The sequence below is a fragment of the Corvus moneduloides genome, chromosome 4 (assembly GCF_009650955.1).
Source record: "Corvus moneduloides isolate bCorMon1 chromosome 4, bCorMon1.pri, whole genome shotgun sequence".
Taxonomy (NCBI): Eukaryota; Metazoa; Chordata; class Aves; order Passeriformes; family Corvidae; genus Corvus; species Corvus moneduloides.
In genome coordinates, this window is record NC_045479.1 from 29,738,268 (window position 1) to 29,754,415 (window position 16,148).

At 40.6% G+C, this 16,148-nt stretch overlaps 1 protein-coding gene across 2 annotated transcripts in view; it reads left to right on the plus strand.

Moving 5' to 3' along the window:
• Window positions 1-16,148, plus strand: part of TMCC3 (transmembrane and coiled-coil domain family 3) — a 133,265-nt gene that overhangs the window by 40,494 nt on the left and 76,623 nt on the right. The window contains exon 1 of one of the 2 annotated variants that reach the window (XM_032106507.1): window positions 391-454. The exons of the other annotated variant lie outside the window; for it this stretch is intronic. Within the exon in view, the coding sequence (XP_031962398.1) occupies window positions 452-454 (3 nt within the window). The 5' untranslated portion in view covers window positions 391-451. Of the gene's footprint in view, window positions 1-390; window positions 455-16,148 lie in introns of those variants that run through there. 2 annotated transcript variants of the gene reach the window in all.

Sequence of the window (16,148 nt, forward strand, 5' to 3'; positions counted from 1 at the left end):
AAGAGCAAACCTAGGTCCTCCTTGTAGTTTCTGGTCCCTGCAGAGTCTCCAGCCTTTTCACTAATATTGAGCTATTAAAATTCATCCTGGAAATATTGCCCACATGTCTTTGGTCAGAAAAAGCAGCCTTCAGAAACACCGTAAGTACTGCAAGCCCTCCTGCACCGTCTGTCCATCCTAGACAGATGGAGTGAGTGCATGCTCATGCAGTGCAAGAGGCTTTGCATTCACGCAAGTGGAGGAGTCATCATCTAGTTTTGAGGAAGGTTCTCAGGCTATCTTTAGCAGACAGACAACTGCTGGGTTGCACTTACAGAAATAGAAACAACCTTCTAGTCTGACTTCAGTGCTGTTGAGGTCCTTGCTGCTCAGCTCATGCTTTTGCTTCTCTCCAGGGGGTAACTCCTACAGCTGCTACAGGAAGGCAGAAACTGTCTACTTCTCCACGCTAATGGTACCTACTTAACCCTTCTCACCTTGTTGGGAGAATTTTATCATTCTGGATTGCTTAGGGAACACTGTTTACTTCCTGAGTACAACTTAACTGTATTTAGATAGTGCTGTTATTTGTTTTTCCAGCCAGGACTAGGTGGTCAGCTATGGTTGCAGCCTACGAGTACTCCAGATGTTCTCCAGATGCTCAAACACTGTAGTTTGAATTGTCTTTTGCCCTCTTCACTTCCACAACAGCAAGCTGTGCTGTGCATATGCTAAACAAGTAGTAGTCAGCCTGCAGAGGTGACTGTTACTGTAGGATGGAGTGTTTGTATCCTAAATGTCAAGAGTTTGGCAGTAATAACTACCAGTGATTAATTAGGTGACATGAGCTGTATGTGATAATAGTGGTATTTACTGGAGTTGTTGTACTTTTGAAATTTATGAAAGATTAGAAAATAGGTTAATCAGTATTTCTGTTGTTCGTGTTTGCAGCTCTTACTGTGACCATTGTTGTAGTCATGTGGTTTAGTGTTAAGTAGTCATGCAAAGAGCAGGGAGTTGGACTTGATGATCCTTTTGGGTCCCTTCCAACTGGATATTCTGTGATTCTACACAACTTACAATTATCCTTCATTTTGGAAAAACAGAGGAAGACTTGCATTTGAAGTGTTCCAATATATTTGTCATGTTCCTCACTTATCTCTTGTTTTGCAGGGGCTCGTTTTAGTTTTCATTGGTCAAGTTAGCAGTTGATTCACCTTATGACTTTAATATCATATGCTTGTGAAAAGTTGGCCAGGAGATCACTTTCACTGTTGCTGACTCAAATGCCTGCATACAGAATGCGGTGGTATAAATTTATGAACAGTCTTTGCCTGTTTCAGCTAGTATTAATTTTAAAGCAAATTAAATCACTAAAAGTTGTCATCTTCCTTTCTTTAAGTCATATAGTTTTCTTTTCTGATATAATATCCAGGATACTCTATACCATAAGTTTATTCTTATTGTACTGACTGGAAGAGAAGACAACAGAAGATTTCTTCAAAATCAGAACCTATTTCTGGATTTAGTGACTCTTTAGATTCTGAATAGCAGTTGAGAATGCAATAACCTGGCATTTCAGTGGTGCATTTCTTTTGCAGAATAGAAGATGTGACCTGAAAGTGGAACAAGTTTTATTTCTCATAATTATTGACTGTGTGGTCATCTGTAGCAAATGTATTTTGTGGGTAGGGCAAGGCTGATTTTCATAAAGCAACCCTAATTAGGAAGAGTTTATGTGAGCAGCATATGCATAGAGAGGACAGAAAAGAGCTGACATTACGTGGGTAAGAGCTGGGAAAACTGAACAACGGTTCAATGCCAGAAAACAAACAGACGGGCACAAGAAATTTTTAAAAATGTATTTTTGGTTGGTTGTTTTGTTTTTAAATGTGCTAAGAAGCACAATGTTGGGAGTTGGGCAACCCAGTGAGAATTCCTGCTCTATTGTGGTATATTTTGGGACTGACTGCCTAACTACAGGTATCTGAATCTTAGACAGCCCAGGTCAGTCATCTAATAGCCAATGGCAATCAAAGGGTTTTAAATATACAAAAGCCCCCATGTAGTGATGTAAATAAGACGATTTACAGGCTGTTTAAAATAAGATGATTTATAGCCTCTAAATTGTGTAGAAATACACAAAGATAGCTCAAATGATGAGGTACCGGAGATGTGTATGACTGGTTTTCTCCTGGGACTGCAAGATTTTTTTTTTTTTTTTATTATCAGTATCTAAGCATCAGGCTATAGCCTGTTGGTGAGAACCTCAGGCGCCTCAGGGGTACTGTGAAAGCTCCTGCTAATGCTTTAACTGTGCCATCTCGTCTCTGCTCTATGGTGGGATCCTCAGGGAACATTTCTTCCCTGTTAGATATTGCTCTCATTATGCTGTGTTGATATGTTAGCAAAATAGATGTTGCTCCTGACAGTCTGGGGCTGTGCAGTGTCTGTACAGTTTGGCGTCTGGCAGGATCTCTCTCTGCAATACAGTGCAGTGCTGTACTTGGGAGCACACAGGTAGAGAGGCCCAAAGACAGATCCCAGACAAACTAATTTTTGTTTGTTTATCTATCCTCTTTGATAAGCTGGGGTATCTAATGACTGTTGTGTTTGAGCACACTGTGATGGTATTTTTCACTTTTTCCTACACTTTTATTTCTTCAAATGCAGCTCTGCTATGGTGCCACAGAGGACAGTGTCCTGACAGGAACAGATGATCCTCTCAGAAGACTGCAGAAAGCTCAGGTTCCATGAAATTATATATCACTATGCCCTTGTTTTAAAGATAGCCACTCAGGGATTAAATGCATGGGCTTCAGTATCTTAAGCCAGTTCCTGTTCAGGTGACTTTCATTCTTGTTCAGTGTATCAGGTGGCAATAACCAGGGAAGCCAGTTACAGAAGGTGGCTGTATGATCTGGTTTAATAGTTTTCTGTGTGCGCATGTGTGCCTGTTGGGTGAAACACAGTGAGACTTGGGCTTGCTTTCCATGTTTCATCCACTCATGTATGTGTAGCTCCCTGTCTGTATAAGGATTTCAGGACAAGAGGGAACGGCCTCAAGTTGCATCAGGGTTGTCAAGCACTGGCACAGGTTGCCCAGGGAAGTGGTTGACTCACCATCCCTGGAGGTATTTGCACAAATGTGTAGATGTGGCTCTTAGGGACATGGTTCAATGGTGGACTTGGCAGTGCCAGGGTAATGGTTGGACTTGATAATCTTGGAGGTCTTTTCCAACCTAAATGATTCTATGATTCTAAGAGTAGAGGTAGTGCACCTCACCTTTAGTAAGGGGTCTTTAACCAGCATTGTCAATGATGTGCTAGGGCTCTCCTGCATCTGCCCTGCAAGAAGGAATGCTGCAAGGTCTCAGTTCTTTCTTAGGTCATCCATTCGTTTTCTTTGTAGAAGGAGATTTAAGAAATAGTGTCTCAAATCCACAAAAAAGGATAATTAACCTAATAGTGGAAAATGCAGCATGTGTGTTAAAAACATATAGGTAAAAGTAGGTTCTGAAATCCTTGGAGAGAAACTAACCTGACTTGTGTTTGGGTTTTGAACTTCTTAAAAGTAATCCTTTGTGCTACCATCATCATTGCAAACATCAGTGAGTAGTTGCTCTTGGCTTCCTCTGACTTAACATGGTTACTCTTGAGAACACTGAGACTGTAGCGTTTACTTCCAGTTCAGTTTTGTCAGTCACTCCATCTGAAAGGCAGCAGCTCCCGTCTGGCTTTGGAGCCTTGTCCATGAAACTATACATCTGTTCATACCTCTTTGGGAGAGAGAGGTATGCTGGGTTATTCTCTAGCCTTCTACTGCTCAAAATTGAGATTCATGTAATGATTTAAGTCACAAATAGCAGCATACTGGAAATTTTACCTTCTCTTTGCACTTATGCACCTTGGAGAATCTGTATTGAAGACTGAATTACATTTAAGAGAGTAAGAGGTTGGGACACAAAGCAAGAGCTGCCTGCCCAGGAAGGACAGGACTTGATCCTTGCACCTTCAGTCTGTCCTAGTGGGCTAAAAAAAGTCCTGAATGGAGACTAGTCTTAGTGCAAATCATAACCAGGCCTGGAATTTGCTTCATCTACAAACTCCTGAGGTCAGTGTTTGTTCATGAGCCTCAGAAGTCATCCCTTCACTGCAGGGATTCCTGAATGACTTCTGTGGCCCATATGGTGCAGGAGATCAGAGCTGTGTTGTGGTGTTTGCTGACCTAAAATGTCTGTGCTTCAGTGAACTGGAAAACAGCAAAAAATGGAGCAGTTTTTTGTCAGAAAGGCTGATGGACTGCCTCAGCACTGAGTTTAATGCAAACCCTTGTCGTGTTAATTAGGTGTTAATTTGAGTTCAACAGGGGATGCAGTATTAACCAGGCCCTTGTTGTGCTGTTATTTCTTTATACAGTTAATGTGACACCAAATCCCACGACACAGTTCACTCCATTATTAATGGCTTTCACCGCTGAACTATTTTTAGCCTTGTAAGAAAATGCTTGAGAAAAAGAAAGGAATCCACTGGCTGACAAATGTGAATGCTTAAACAGGGCTTTCACCACAGCAGTTTCTTACTGCCTTCACTGTTGGCTACACTGGGTATGTGTAGGGACATGCCTCCACATGACTGTGTTTTCCTGGGAAATGCCTCTGGCATGACTGTGTCCTAGCTGGTGGTGTCTTCCTGTGAGAGAATTGGATGAGATGATCTGGTACTACTGAGGAAGTCTGCTCTTTTTTTTTTTTTTTTATCTGCTAGGACAGGAAAAAAGTAGATAAGAACTGAAATGATGAAGTTTTTACCTCTGACACCCACTTGCATATGTAGCTGTCTTCTGGATAATGAAAAACCTAATGGTATCAACCACTTAGGCCTTGTGAATTTGCACCAGTCCTAAGCTGTAAAAACCACTGCTTTCTTCTTGCTTTCTGGTTACAGGCTTCAGGCAGTGTTGCATGTAGTTTAGATGACTTGGCCAACTGATTGTGGCACTTAATAAACAGGAGGCAGAGAGAAGTTTGTAAGAGAAATGGAATTCACCTTTTGGAGAAGCAGGATTTAGTTGATGTTGCTAATAGTGATTTTTTGCATTCCTTGTCCCTGGAAAATTTTTCTCCACAGTTTACATTATTTGGAAGAACAGAAACAGAAAAGTATGGGCACTTCTGATCCTTCCAGACCATCCATCCACCTGGTCCTTTGATCCTTTTATGTCTTCTAGGTAATTTCTAGAAGGTAGTGCTAACTGTATGCACTTATAATTTATCAATATGACAGATGATATGAAAGTGTTCAGACTTCATTCAAAATCTGCTATTTCTAAAATAGTCTTGGATTATGGGGTTTTAGTTTAGTTTGGATTTTCTTCTGTGGTAGCACATGAAGGTACCCAAAACCTAGAGGAAATTTGATTGGATCTTTTTCTTTTAAATACCAAACTATGTAAAGTGACTTACTTCCTGTTTTTTCTCTGTTTTATGACTATTGCTTTTAGAGATAGGTGTGTCTCTGTGTAGTGGTGTGGGTTGGGTATCATTACTGTCAAAAACAAGCCTCTGCTTCACAGCCTGGCTTTCATGCACAGCTAAGCTGAAAGTTATGCACAAGTACTTGACATGGAAAATAATAGTATACATGGCCTGAGGGGAAAAAAATAATCATATTTTTTCGAACTTGGAACTTAAGGTTAAAGCATTTTGGTTACTTTCTTTTTTATATCTTTTCTAGACTGGATTCCATTTCATGGTCCTTTTGCCTTTACAAACTGGTAGATTTTAAGTTAGAGACGTTAAGAGCTAGAGAAAGCCTGCTGGATCATATTCTTAATCACTGTGAGTTCACTGTGAATTTTCATACAGTATTTGTGATTCTTTTCACATTGCCTCAGCAAAGAAGCCTCCATCAGCTGCCTAAGGAAAGTGTCCCACATTTTGGTAGTTCTTTCTTCCCCAAGGCTCATGCTCCCTCTCTGTTGGAGCCCTTACTCTTTAGTTACATCCTGTGCTGACAGATTGTACTACATCTGATTTGGAAAACCTGAGCTGACCTTTGAGGACATGATATTGTTGCTTCTCTGTGGAGTTTGTTTCTAGGTTTTATCCCCTTCCCTTTCTCAGGCTAGCACAGGTCAGGATCTGCCCTTGCCTTTTTAAAAAAACAGTCACCTTATGCATAGGAGAGAGGGTGAGTTCTGCTTTGGTTTTCCTGAAGTATTTGCCAGAAGTGAAAACCTGTGCGCCAGCTATGATGCTTTCCTCTTGTGTTTCCATCTTCTGGGCAGGGTGACCTCCTAGCAGCACAGAGGTGATAAGGGATGGCACTCCCAAACTAAACGACCTGCATTTCTTCTGATAGTAGAAATAACTGCTGCTGTTACCATTGCTAGTTTTAATATAAATATAACTTGTGTGTTTTAAAGAGCAGCAGTAAGATCAGGCATTAGGCCGTGGCTCTGCAAAGAGAGCCACTGAATTATGTATTGAGTTCAATGCATTGTGCCAGGCACACCTAGACTGAAAATGCCACTGTGTTGTAACTAATAAGATTTAACCATATTTCATTACTTTGAGTCAGACCCTTTACTGGGGGGTTTGCTAATTGACAAACATGTTGTTCAGCTCTGCATTTCCACTAAGAAGCCTGTACCAGGCTTCTCTGTGTCTTTGTACTGAGATGGAGTCTTGAAGTTATTAGTCATCATAATAAATAATAATAAAGAAAAAACCAGATTAGACAGATCATTTGGACTTCTGAGCTTAATACCTTGTTTTAGGATTCCCTCCACTGCTGCAAGCAAGATAATGAGGGATTTCCCATGCTGGTCGTAGCCTGTGTCTCTAGGTGACAGGAGAGGCAGGAGGCAAAGGGAGGGTGGAACAGGGATCATGAAAGCTTGGCTTTGACTTGATGGTGCTTGCAGGCCCTCAACTGCCCTCCCCACAGCCTACCAGGGCATACCTGGAGTGTGTTGGTACTCTCTGCTGTGGCCACCTGAGACCACCTGGCTTGTGCCAGGGGCATGCTCCAGAGTGCTGAGAAGTTAGTTTTAAACTTAAACACAGCCATAATATTATGAAAATGGAAATTCCCTTCCTGGTCCTTACACACATTTCTGGTGATGGGTGATGTCTGGGGCAAGTTGCTTCTCTCCCAGTTTCTAAAGGACCATGGAAATACTAATTTTTGACCATCTTGCTACGTTTCATAGAATCAGAGTAGTTTCCACTGGACCATGTTGCTCAGATCCTCATCCAGTCAGGCCTCGAACACTTTCAGGGAATGGGCAAGGAGGTGTTTTCCTCCCACCGATGTTCTTTCAGGGATTTTAGAACACTTCTGCATTTTACTGGGTATAATATTTGCTTCACCTTGCAAAATGACACTTAATCCACACCAATGTCCTCTCATGGAAGCGTAAGACTTGTCAACCCTTCAGCAATGACTTCTCAAGAGTTTTCATCATGAGTAAGAGGGGCGGTGAGTCTGACTGAATTTCTGGACTTGTATATGGATCGTGCTATATTAACTTCTTGTTGCACAAATGATTTTGAACAGCTTGGAAATTGCTTTCCTGTTTTATGAATAAATCTTCCTTTGACAAAGGAATGTCACTTTTCTCTGTGATGTTTCTCCATTCAGTTTTTATCTCCCAATTTGGTCCCAGGTTTGTATCTCTTTACATTTATTAATTGGAGTAAGTGAATGTTGATTTGATGGGTTAGTCTCTGCTATTAGTGTAACCTGACTCTCCTCCAATAAACTGGATAGCATAGGATATTTTTTTTCAACTAGGAGATATGAAGTTGAATGAAATGAGGGTAAATGGTGCCTTGTGGTGTTTGTATTCCATAAATCACACTTCTTACTCTGCCAGCTAGGAGTCCTCTCGTGGTGAGAGATGATTTCTGCAGATAGTTCTGAATGTGATTTGAAGGCAGGCTATGGCCCAAGTCCTGACCACAGCTGAGGGAAGACCATACTCTCTTCTAACACTGGTCTTGGCATACAAGAAAAAGATCACAACATTCATTTTTTTCCTGTTGTTTCAGCAGTAGATAGAACCATATAAGTAATTTCTGCTTATAAGAATTGCTACACTAAATTAATGCAAACAAAGTCTCATAGGTGTGAGAATGTTTGCAGGACAGTGCTCAAAAGGAAGATGGCTCTGGCTCCACTTACAAGATGCAAATATCCTACTTTGTTACAAAAAAAAATGGCTTTAATTGAAGCATGACTTTCACTGGCAAGTTCTGGTTTTGTTTTCAATGTCTGCTGTTGTGCTTAATGAGGGGAGAAAATTTTCCATGAGCAGAATTCAAATATATTCTTTTAAATTCATGTAATGGAAAAAGGCCTATTAAATACAATACAGAAAGGACCACTAGGCATACTTCAAATTTTAGTGGTCACAGAAAGGGAGGTACAGGTAGCGTTTCTTCATTATTTATCTGCTTTTTCATATTTATGACTAGCTCCAACTGTACTCTATTTCCTTTTTAATTTTTTAGAGTGCAGGTGTAGTTACATTCTGTACAAGTGATATTTTGGGGTAAACAGCAGAATTGCTAATGTTAAATGTTTAAAAACTGATACTGATCCCAAAAAAAAAGGCTTTCTTCATTCATCTTATACTGATTCTTGAGCTGTCAGATGTACTGAGATCCCATTTCACATTTTCTCTAGGAGAGCTAAAAACTTTCAAGTGTGGCATTGTTATTTTTCCTGCTGACAAGTGATATGTTCATCTGGTGACACTGATCTGGATACTGGGCCAGAAGTTATGAGAGCTGGAATAGTGTGTTGGTGGGATTTTATTCCCCTGGTAGTAAGTTTACAACCCCTTAAATGTTTGAGTGGAGATGATAATTTTGAATATCTGATTTGGGCTGAATTTTTTGTCTAGATTTTGAGGGGGGGGAAAAAAGGGTTACTCTATTTTGAGGGCAAGATTAAAGAAAATAGTTCAGTCTTCTCTGTTTGCTGGACTTTGACAGTAGGCTGGTGGGCAGCTAGGATGTGGTCTCTCTTGAGGAAAAAGAATAAAACTTTTCGTAATACGCAACAAAAATAGTTTTTGTTCTTGAAAGGAATGAAGGATGTGGCATGTGACTGTGATGTTTTGCCTCCTATCTCACAGGCTTGAGGAAGAAATTTAGCTCACAAATTTGCCTTCAGACTCCCCTCTGCTCTAAAACATGAATCCAGAAACACAAATATCCATTTCACCCCTTAACCTTTGCTGGCTTATGTGTTAAGAAATTCCGCATGTAGTGCTGGTGAGTCTCTATTCCTCTGAGGGCAGCTAGGCACAAGATGCTGGCTGCCGAGAGACACAGTATGGTGTGCTAGTGTGCCTAGCCTGGAAGGGGGAGGGCAAAGATATTTCCTCTTTTGAGGGGCATGCAGTTACCTCTAGACCAGGTTTGAATGCAAAAGGCAGATGGGTGGGAGCCTTAATTCTGGGAAAAGCTTGAGCATAAAAAATCTTTGAACAACTTAGGTGAGAGCTCACAATCACCATGACTTCCTAAATATAAGACACAGGAATTCAGTAGGCCAGACTATTCCTGCTTTCCAGAGAACTTCCCGTCTCCTTAGAAAATTTGTGTAGAAGAACTGAGTGATCCAACTGGAAAACACATTGATTAAAGATGCACTTTGAATGTATTAAGTGCTATGAAAGTATGAAGTTCTGTGCAAAATGAAACCAAAATTGGTGGATATTATGGCACCATTATTTGTGTCTCTCATTTCCCCTCCTCTAAAATTGTACCCTGCAATTTTCTAATGCATTTATGGTAACTTTAGCAAAGCTTGAGAACTGTGGGATTCTGATGATCCCATACTAACACCTTTGCAGAAATTCAGGGTAGAGGAATTGGGAAGTGACGTTATAAAATAAGAAAAACACAGTTGGAATATTGGATGGGTAGCAATGGCAAGTGCCATTTTCTTCATTCAGGTGACAGCAATAATTTTTTTTAACTGTTGTCCTTTTTTTCCATATCCTTTAGCATCCACCAAAAATACTGCTTTGTTGGTACGCTCTGATCAAGTGCCATGCAAGGTTAAGCAGAAGTCCAGGACAGGTTTTTTTGTTCTGGGAAGCATGGCAGGTCCTGCTCACCTAGGCAAAAGCAAGTGGCTTTTCAACACAGGTTTTATCTTGCTGCTCCCGAGAGTGAGTATGGCAAGGAGAGGGCAGCCAGGAAACGTGTGTGTTCCAGGATGTGTTTCTTCCTGGGGTGCAGCTGAGCATTGTAGAAGCTTCCTTGTTTCAGGACATGATTTCTCGCTTCCTTCTTACCCTTTGATTTTCTTCTTCCTCCTCCTCTGAGAGGGCTGACCATTCTCTTGTGTTTCAGAAGCACCTTCTTTCCCTAGTTTCCTGGCAAATGCACATTGCCATTCTCTCCCATCTTTGATTGACCGTGGTCTATTCAAGACTCCATTTTCATTCCCACTTCTCCTGTACATGGTCTCTGCCTGCCCGTGGTACTCCCAGCTCTGTTTCTTCCATCTCCTGTGTAAAGAGTGCTAATGGGCATTTCTAAACCTTTTCTCTCTGTGCATACTATGTCACCATGATTCAGTGCAGGGTGATGCAGCTTTGTTGTAATCACAGAGCACTTTGACCTGTGCTTGCTGAAGCTCTTGCGGTAGTTAATGAGCAGCTCTGGGAAGATGATCCCAGTTGTGGCAGATGAATCTGTAGTATGAGTTATTAATTGTGCTTTTGTTTTAGCCTGCCTGATCCTGTAAATGGCAATAGCATTGTGGAGCCCAGTGTTGGCCCCTGAAAATTACTGAGTAGGCTTATTTACAAGTACTTTGGCACTGGTGTTCATATCAAGGGCTTTCAAAAGTAATGAGGTACTGCAGCTTTACTAATGGTTTAGGAGGTTCTCCTTGCACCTCAGTATGAGGCTGATCTGATGCAGCTACCTTCTTGGTAGTATCCAAGAGTGTTTTGTCTTTCTGAGTACATCTTGTTCTGGCTCATTTCAGAAATCTGCTCTTAGCTCCAAGGTCTGCAATTGGTCTGCAATCTGTTGGCCTGTAATTAGTACCAATATTACAGTGCTATTACTGCACTGGTCTGATCTGATGGCTATTTTTAGATATGACATTGTTCAAGGTTTTGTTACATAGCTTATTTCTCTCATCGTCAATCAGCAGGATGCTGAGTTATAAAATAATGCTGTTTTTTAGAACAGTTAGTGCAGCCTTATGAAGATACCAGTTAGCCAGTATTTACACAAACTTATCTTTAGGTGGAGACTGTGGTCCAGTCCCAGGCTGAGGGGCTCTGGTCAGTATCTCCTTCTGGTAGCTTGAAATGCTAAGTACCTGCCTTGCCTGTGGGCCAGGGAGTGGATTTACACTTAATCTGCAGCAAAATCAGATCCTCAGCATGCAAACAAGTCATGTAGGTAACATCTGCCATAACAGAAACTGTGAACTCTTTGTCAGTAAGCTAAATACTATTGAAGTCTTACTGAGAAAGAGCCAAGCTTATGCCTTATGGAGGACCAACAACAGGAAGCTTGATTTGATGAAAATTTGGTTAGAAACTAGGACTGTGCTGTGTCTGAATCCTACAGCTGATGTCTGAGTTCTTTCAACCCATATCTTCTCATTGAATAGTAAAACTTTAGCCCTCTGGCAGTAGTATCATTGAGTCACAGTTAATCACAGATTGTGCAGCTTTTGTAAGTGGCAGGTTCACATTTCAAAGATCTTTGAGTGCCATTAGGTTTTATTCACAAATAAAGCTGTTTTGTCTTTTTCTTTCTCGGCACTATCATTAAAGAGAACTTGCTTTCTTTTACACCTATAGATGTAAAAATTCACTGAGCCCGGTGAGGAAAAAAACATGCAGCTATTGAAGATACAGTCCTTGATTCTGAAGGAGAAGCTTTTAGTACTTTAAAATCCCAGAGAGCAGACTGGTCTACTTATCGATGCAGGTTGAATGAGAGGCAATTAAATCCAAATTAGAAACTTAGGCAGTTTTCATCTGTGATTTTAGAATCTTAGAAAACACTTATATAAGAAAGAAAGGGATTGGGGAACAGAACTAGAAAAACAGGTCAGGAGGCTACCTCCGATGTGGATGTTTACTGCCTATGCCTACTAAGTAAGTCATCAAAAAGAAAGATAGAAATAGGATCAGAAAACAAATTGGAATTCACCCTAAAATGAAGTTAGATCTGGAGAGAAATTTTCATAGAGAGAAGTGCTTGAAAGGTTTCATTCTGAAAAAAATCTGGGGGTGAGAGTATGCTGTTAACCAGTTATGATGTTGCAATTAATTTTAATTATTTTTATAATTTGATAGCATTCAGAGGTATCAACAATAAATGAGGGGGGGTTTTCTGTGAAATGTGTTATTGTTTTACCTATACTGACTGGCTAATTATTGCTTAAATCTCAGGAGTATTATGAAATTTAATTCATTCATGTGAAAAGCTGCTTTTCAGACCAGTTAGTGCAGCCTTATGAAGATATCAGTTAGCCAGTATTATTTATGGCTGAGCACTGTGGTGTTCAATCATAAAAGCCAAATGTATTCTAGGAGATCCGGTGAAAATGCAGGCAGGACACTCCGGAACACCTCCAGTTACAGCTATCAGAGTCCCATTTCTCTGGGTGTGGACGAGACCTTCCTCCATGGGTAAATGTGAGAAATTTATACTACTGTTAGAAGTGAGCTGTGGTCACTCATGCAGAGGCCTGAAATGCTGATGTGGTTGTTCACCAGAATGAAAAACTACCTTTCTTCAACAAGGAACTGCAGCTAACAGAACAGAAACTTCTATGAGGTCAGTTTTCCTCTCTGATTACTGAGCTCTCTGCCCTCCACAGAAAAGAACAAGAGAAACCCTCCTATAAAACTTGTCTAATAACTAAATTGAGGCGTAGGGGCTTTTTTGAATTAGCTTTGGAAATACCTCTTCTCTCTAGGGAAATAAATAACTTATTATTAACCTTGTTAGGAAATACTGCTGCAGATCATCATCTCTTTAGTGTTTAATTTCTAAATTGCATAAATGCAGAATTTCTAGGCCTCAGTGAGATTTCTCAGTAATTAATAAACTTCTGATTTCTCCTACTGTACAGCCTGCTTATCTTATGTGTGCTGAATCTACCAGCTTCTTTCCAAATTTCTGGAAGTTGTGTACTCCAGCTAGGGTATTTGTATATATATACACAATGTATACGTACCCCAGCTGTTAGGTATTTCCATACCTCATGTTACCTCATTCCCATCTTGAATTGCAGCTGATTAGGGCTTGTATCAGCAATAGTGTGGCCAGCAGGACCAGGGCATTGACCATCCCCTGTACTCAGCACTGGTGAGGCCACACCTCAAATCCTATGCCCAGTTCTGGGCCCCTCACTGCAAGAAAGGCATTGAGGTGCTGAAGCACATCCAGAGAAAGACAATGAAGCTGGTGAAGGGTATGGAGCACAAATATCATATGGAGTGGCTGAGGGTGCTGGACTGTTTAGGCTGGAAAAAAGGAGGCTTACTCTCTAAGACTACTTGAAAGGAGGGTGTAGGCAGGTGGGGACTGACCTCTTCAAAGTAAGAAGCAATAGGTTGAGAGGAAACAGCTTCAAGTTGCACCAGAGGAGATTTAGATTGGATATTACAAAAAATTTCTTCAATGAAAGGGTTGTCAAACACTGGAACAACCTGCTCAGGGAAATCGTTGAGTCACCATCCCTGGAGGTATTTAGAAGACATGCAGACGTGGCACTTCGGGACATGGTTTACTGGTGCATTTGTGGTGTTAGTTCAATGGTTGGACTTTAATATAATAAAGGTCTTTTCTAATCTAAATAATTATATGATTCTGTGATAGTGCCTTTGTTCACTTTAATCTCCTTGTATGTATGCTTGGGAGTGCAGAAGGATGAGGAAGACTTCACGGGTATCGCATGTGCATCCTGTCCTTCCTCTCACTGCCCCATGTCCTCTGCTTCCACCTATATGAGAAGGTGCATGGGGCAGACACCTGTCCTGCCACATTCCTGATGTGGCTCTGCTTTGAGCATTCAAAGTAATTTTATGCCAGATCTTTCATTTTGGGGTCTTGGCTTTCTTGGATGTTCTTGGATACCATGAGAAGGTGCTGTATATGAGAAAACCAACAGCCTCCTGGAGTGTTTTAGAAAATGAAAAGCTGGTGACTCCTGTTGGGGTCCTCTAAGCTTCAGAATTGAGTACTGAGTATGGCAAGTCAGTCTAGCTTTGTTCTGTGACAAAATACAGCTTGGGGATTAATATTTCACAGGGAGACAACTCCAGCTGCTTCTAATTTCCTTACTAGGAGCCCATCTGTCTAGCTGCCAGGATGTGATACAGTTGTATTACTAGTTGCATTGATTCATATTCTCTTTTTCTAATGATGCATAGAGATCTATTACCCATATGTTGTTTCCAGTGAGTGTATCTGCCTTTCATATGGTCTCTCCTGAGGGATTATTGGGAAATGGATAGGACTCTTGCAAGCAGACTCTACTAATCTGTGAAGAGATCCTGAGGAGGGAGCTGGGAAATTGTTTTCCTTCCCCTATGGTCTTGTGTGATACATGTGCATTTGAGTTCTCTCTAAATGGCTTTTCACTTCTTTTTTTATTTCTGCATTAAAAGATGTGTCATACATATCTTCTTCCTATTTCTTATGGCTAATAAGCAGCTGAGGAAGTTCTTCAGTATCATGTCAAGACTAGAAAATAGAGAAGAGTGTGTTGGCTAATTCTCAGTGCAGATAAAAAGAAGGATTGGGAAAAATATCTTGAATATGCTTATCCCATTTACATGAAGGCAGTGGCTGCACCCATGGGCCACCGGGGCCTCAGTTAAACTCTGAGATATGGTAAAAAATCAGCATCTGCTCATTTATCTATTTATTTCGTTTGAGTTCATTTGCTACTATTTGCTGTTACTTCCACATTAGGGATGTTTGCAATGAATTGTGTTCTGAGTTGCACCTTAGTTATTCCACTAAGGACTAAGAAATATACAACACTGTCAACTGGAGCATCTCACTTCAATAATATTATACTGTGCTTTGCTTTCTTACTGAAGGATCTTGACTCTTGATTAGGTTTTTAAAATACTGTATGCTGAGAGAGAAATCCTATCTCAGGCCATATTGCCACAGACAAAACATAAATGTGCTCAAGCTCACTTGTTCTATTGTTCAAGAGAACCAACTGTCTGGATCTGCTGGGCCATTTGCTTGCAGTGGCTAGAGCAGGATGATGTGTGATGGGGTCCAGGTATGATGTTTCTCAGTGAGGCTGCTCACCACTGTCACACAGTCTTCTGGCTTCAATAACCTACTGATTGCTAGATTAGAAAAATGCTTCATTATGCTTGAGAGTTTTAGTATGGTTGTTTTAACTGGACACATTGGCATGATAGCAAGTAACAGGACTTTCTGTACAGAAATGGAAAGTTAACATACTTTACCTTTGTTTCACTTGGCTAAAGCAGAACCATGACACAGAACTTACCTTTTACAATACTTGGACTTTGAGTATTTATTAATTCTTATGTACATGAAGCTTCTGTATGTGAATATGTGCTCCCTTATTCTGAGCAAGTATTTTAAAATGCTTAATTCTTCCCTTATTTCATTTTTCTAGAGTTCTTACCATGATAGAATCAAAGAATAAATTTCACTGGCGGTGTTGCAACTCTGCTTATGGTTATACATGGTTTCCAGTCAAGTAAGAGATGACATGACGCTCACTTGGTGGGCTGGGTCTGTTTTAAAAGAACTGAATTGCTGTCTGAGGCCCGCACAGCATGTCAATAAATGACATTGCTGTCTGCAGATATTTCAGAGGTTTGGTTTACTTGGTCTTAGCTGGTTTTTTTTTCCTGTATTTATTACTTGTACTTAATGAAGGAAGCAGACTACTTAAAGGCACATAGGACTTACCAGTTTGGATCACACTGGTAGTTCACTAACTCTAGTTACAATCTCAGCTAAGGGCATCAGAGTAAAGCATAGTAACATATACAGCATAGAGTTGTCTTCTTCATAGCTTGTCTCCACAAAAATAAGCTTCTTAATCTCTTCTGTCTGCTCAGCTTCCCCCCCCTCTGGTGCTGAGGATGTACTTTTTAATAGTAC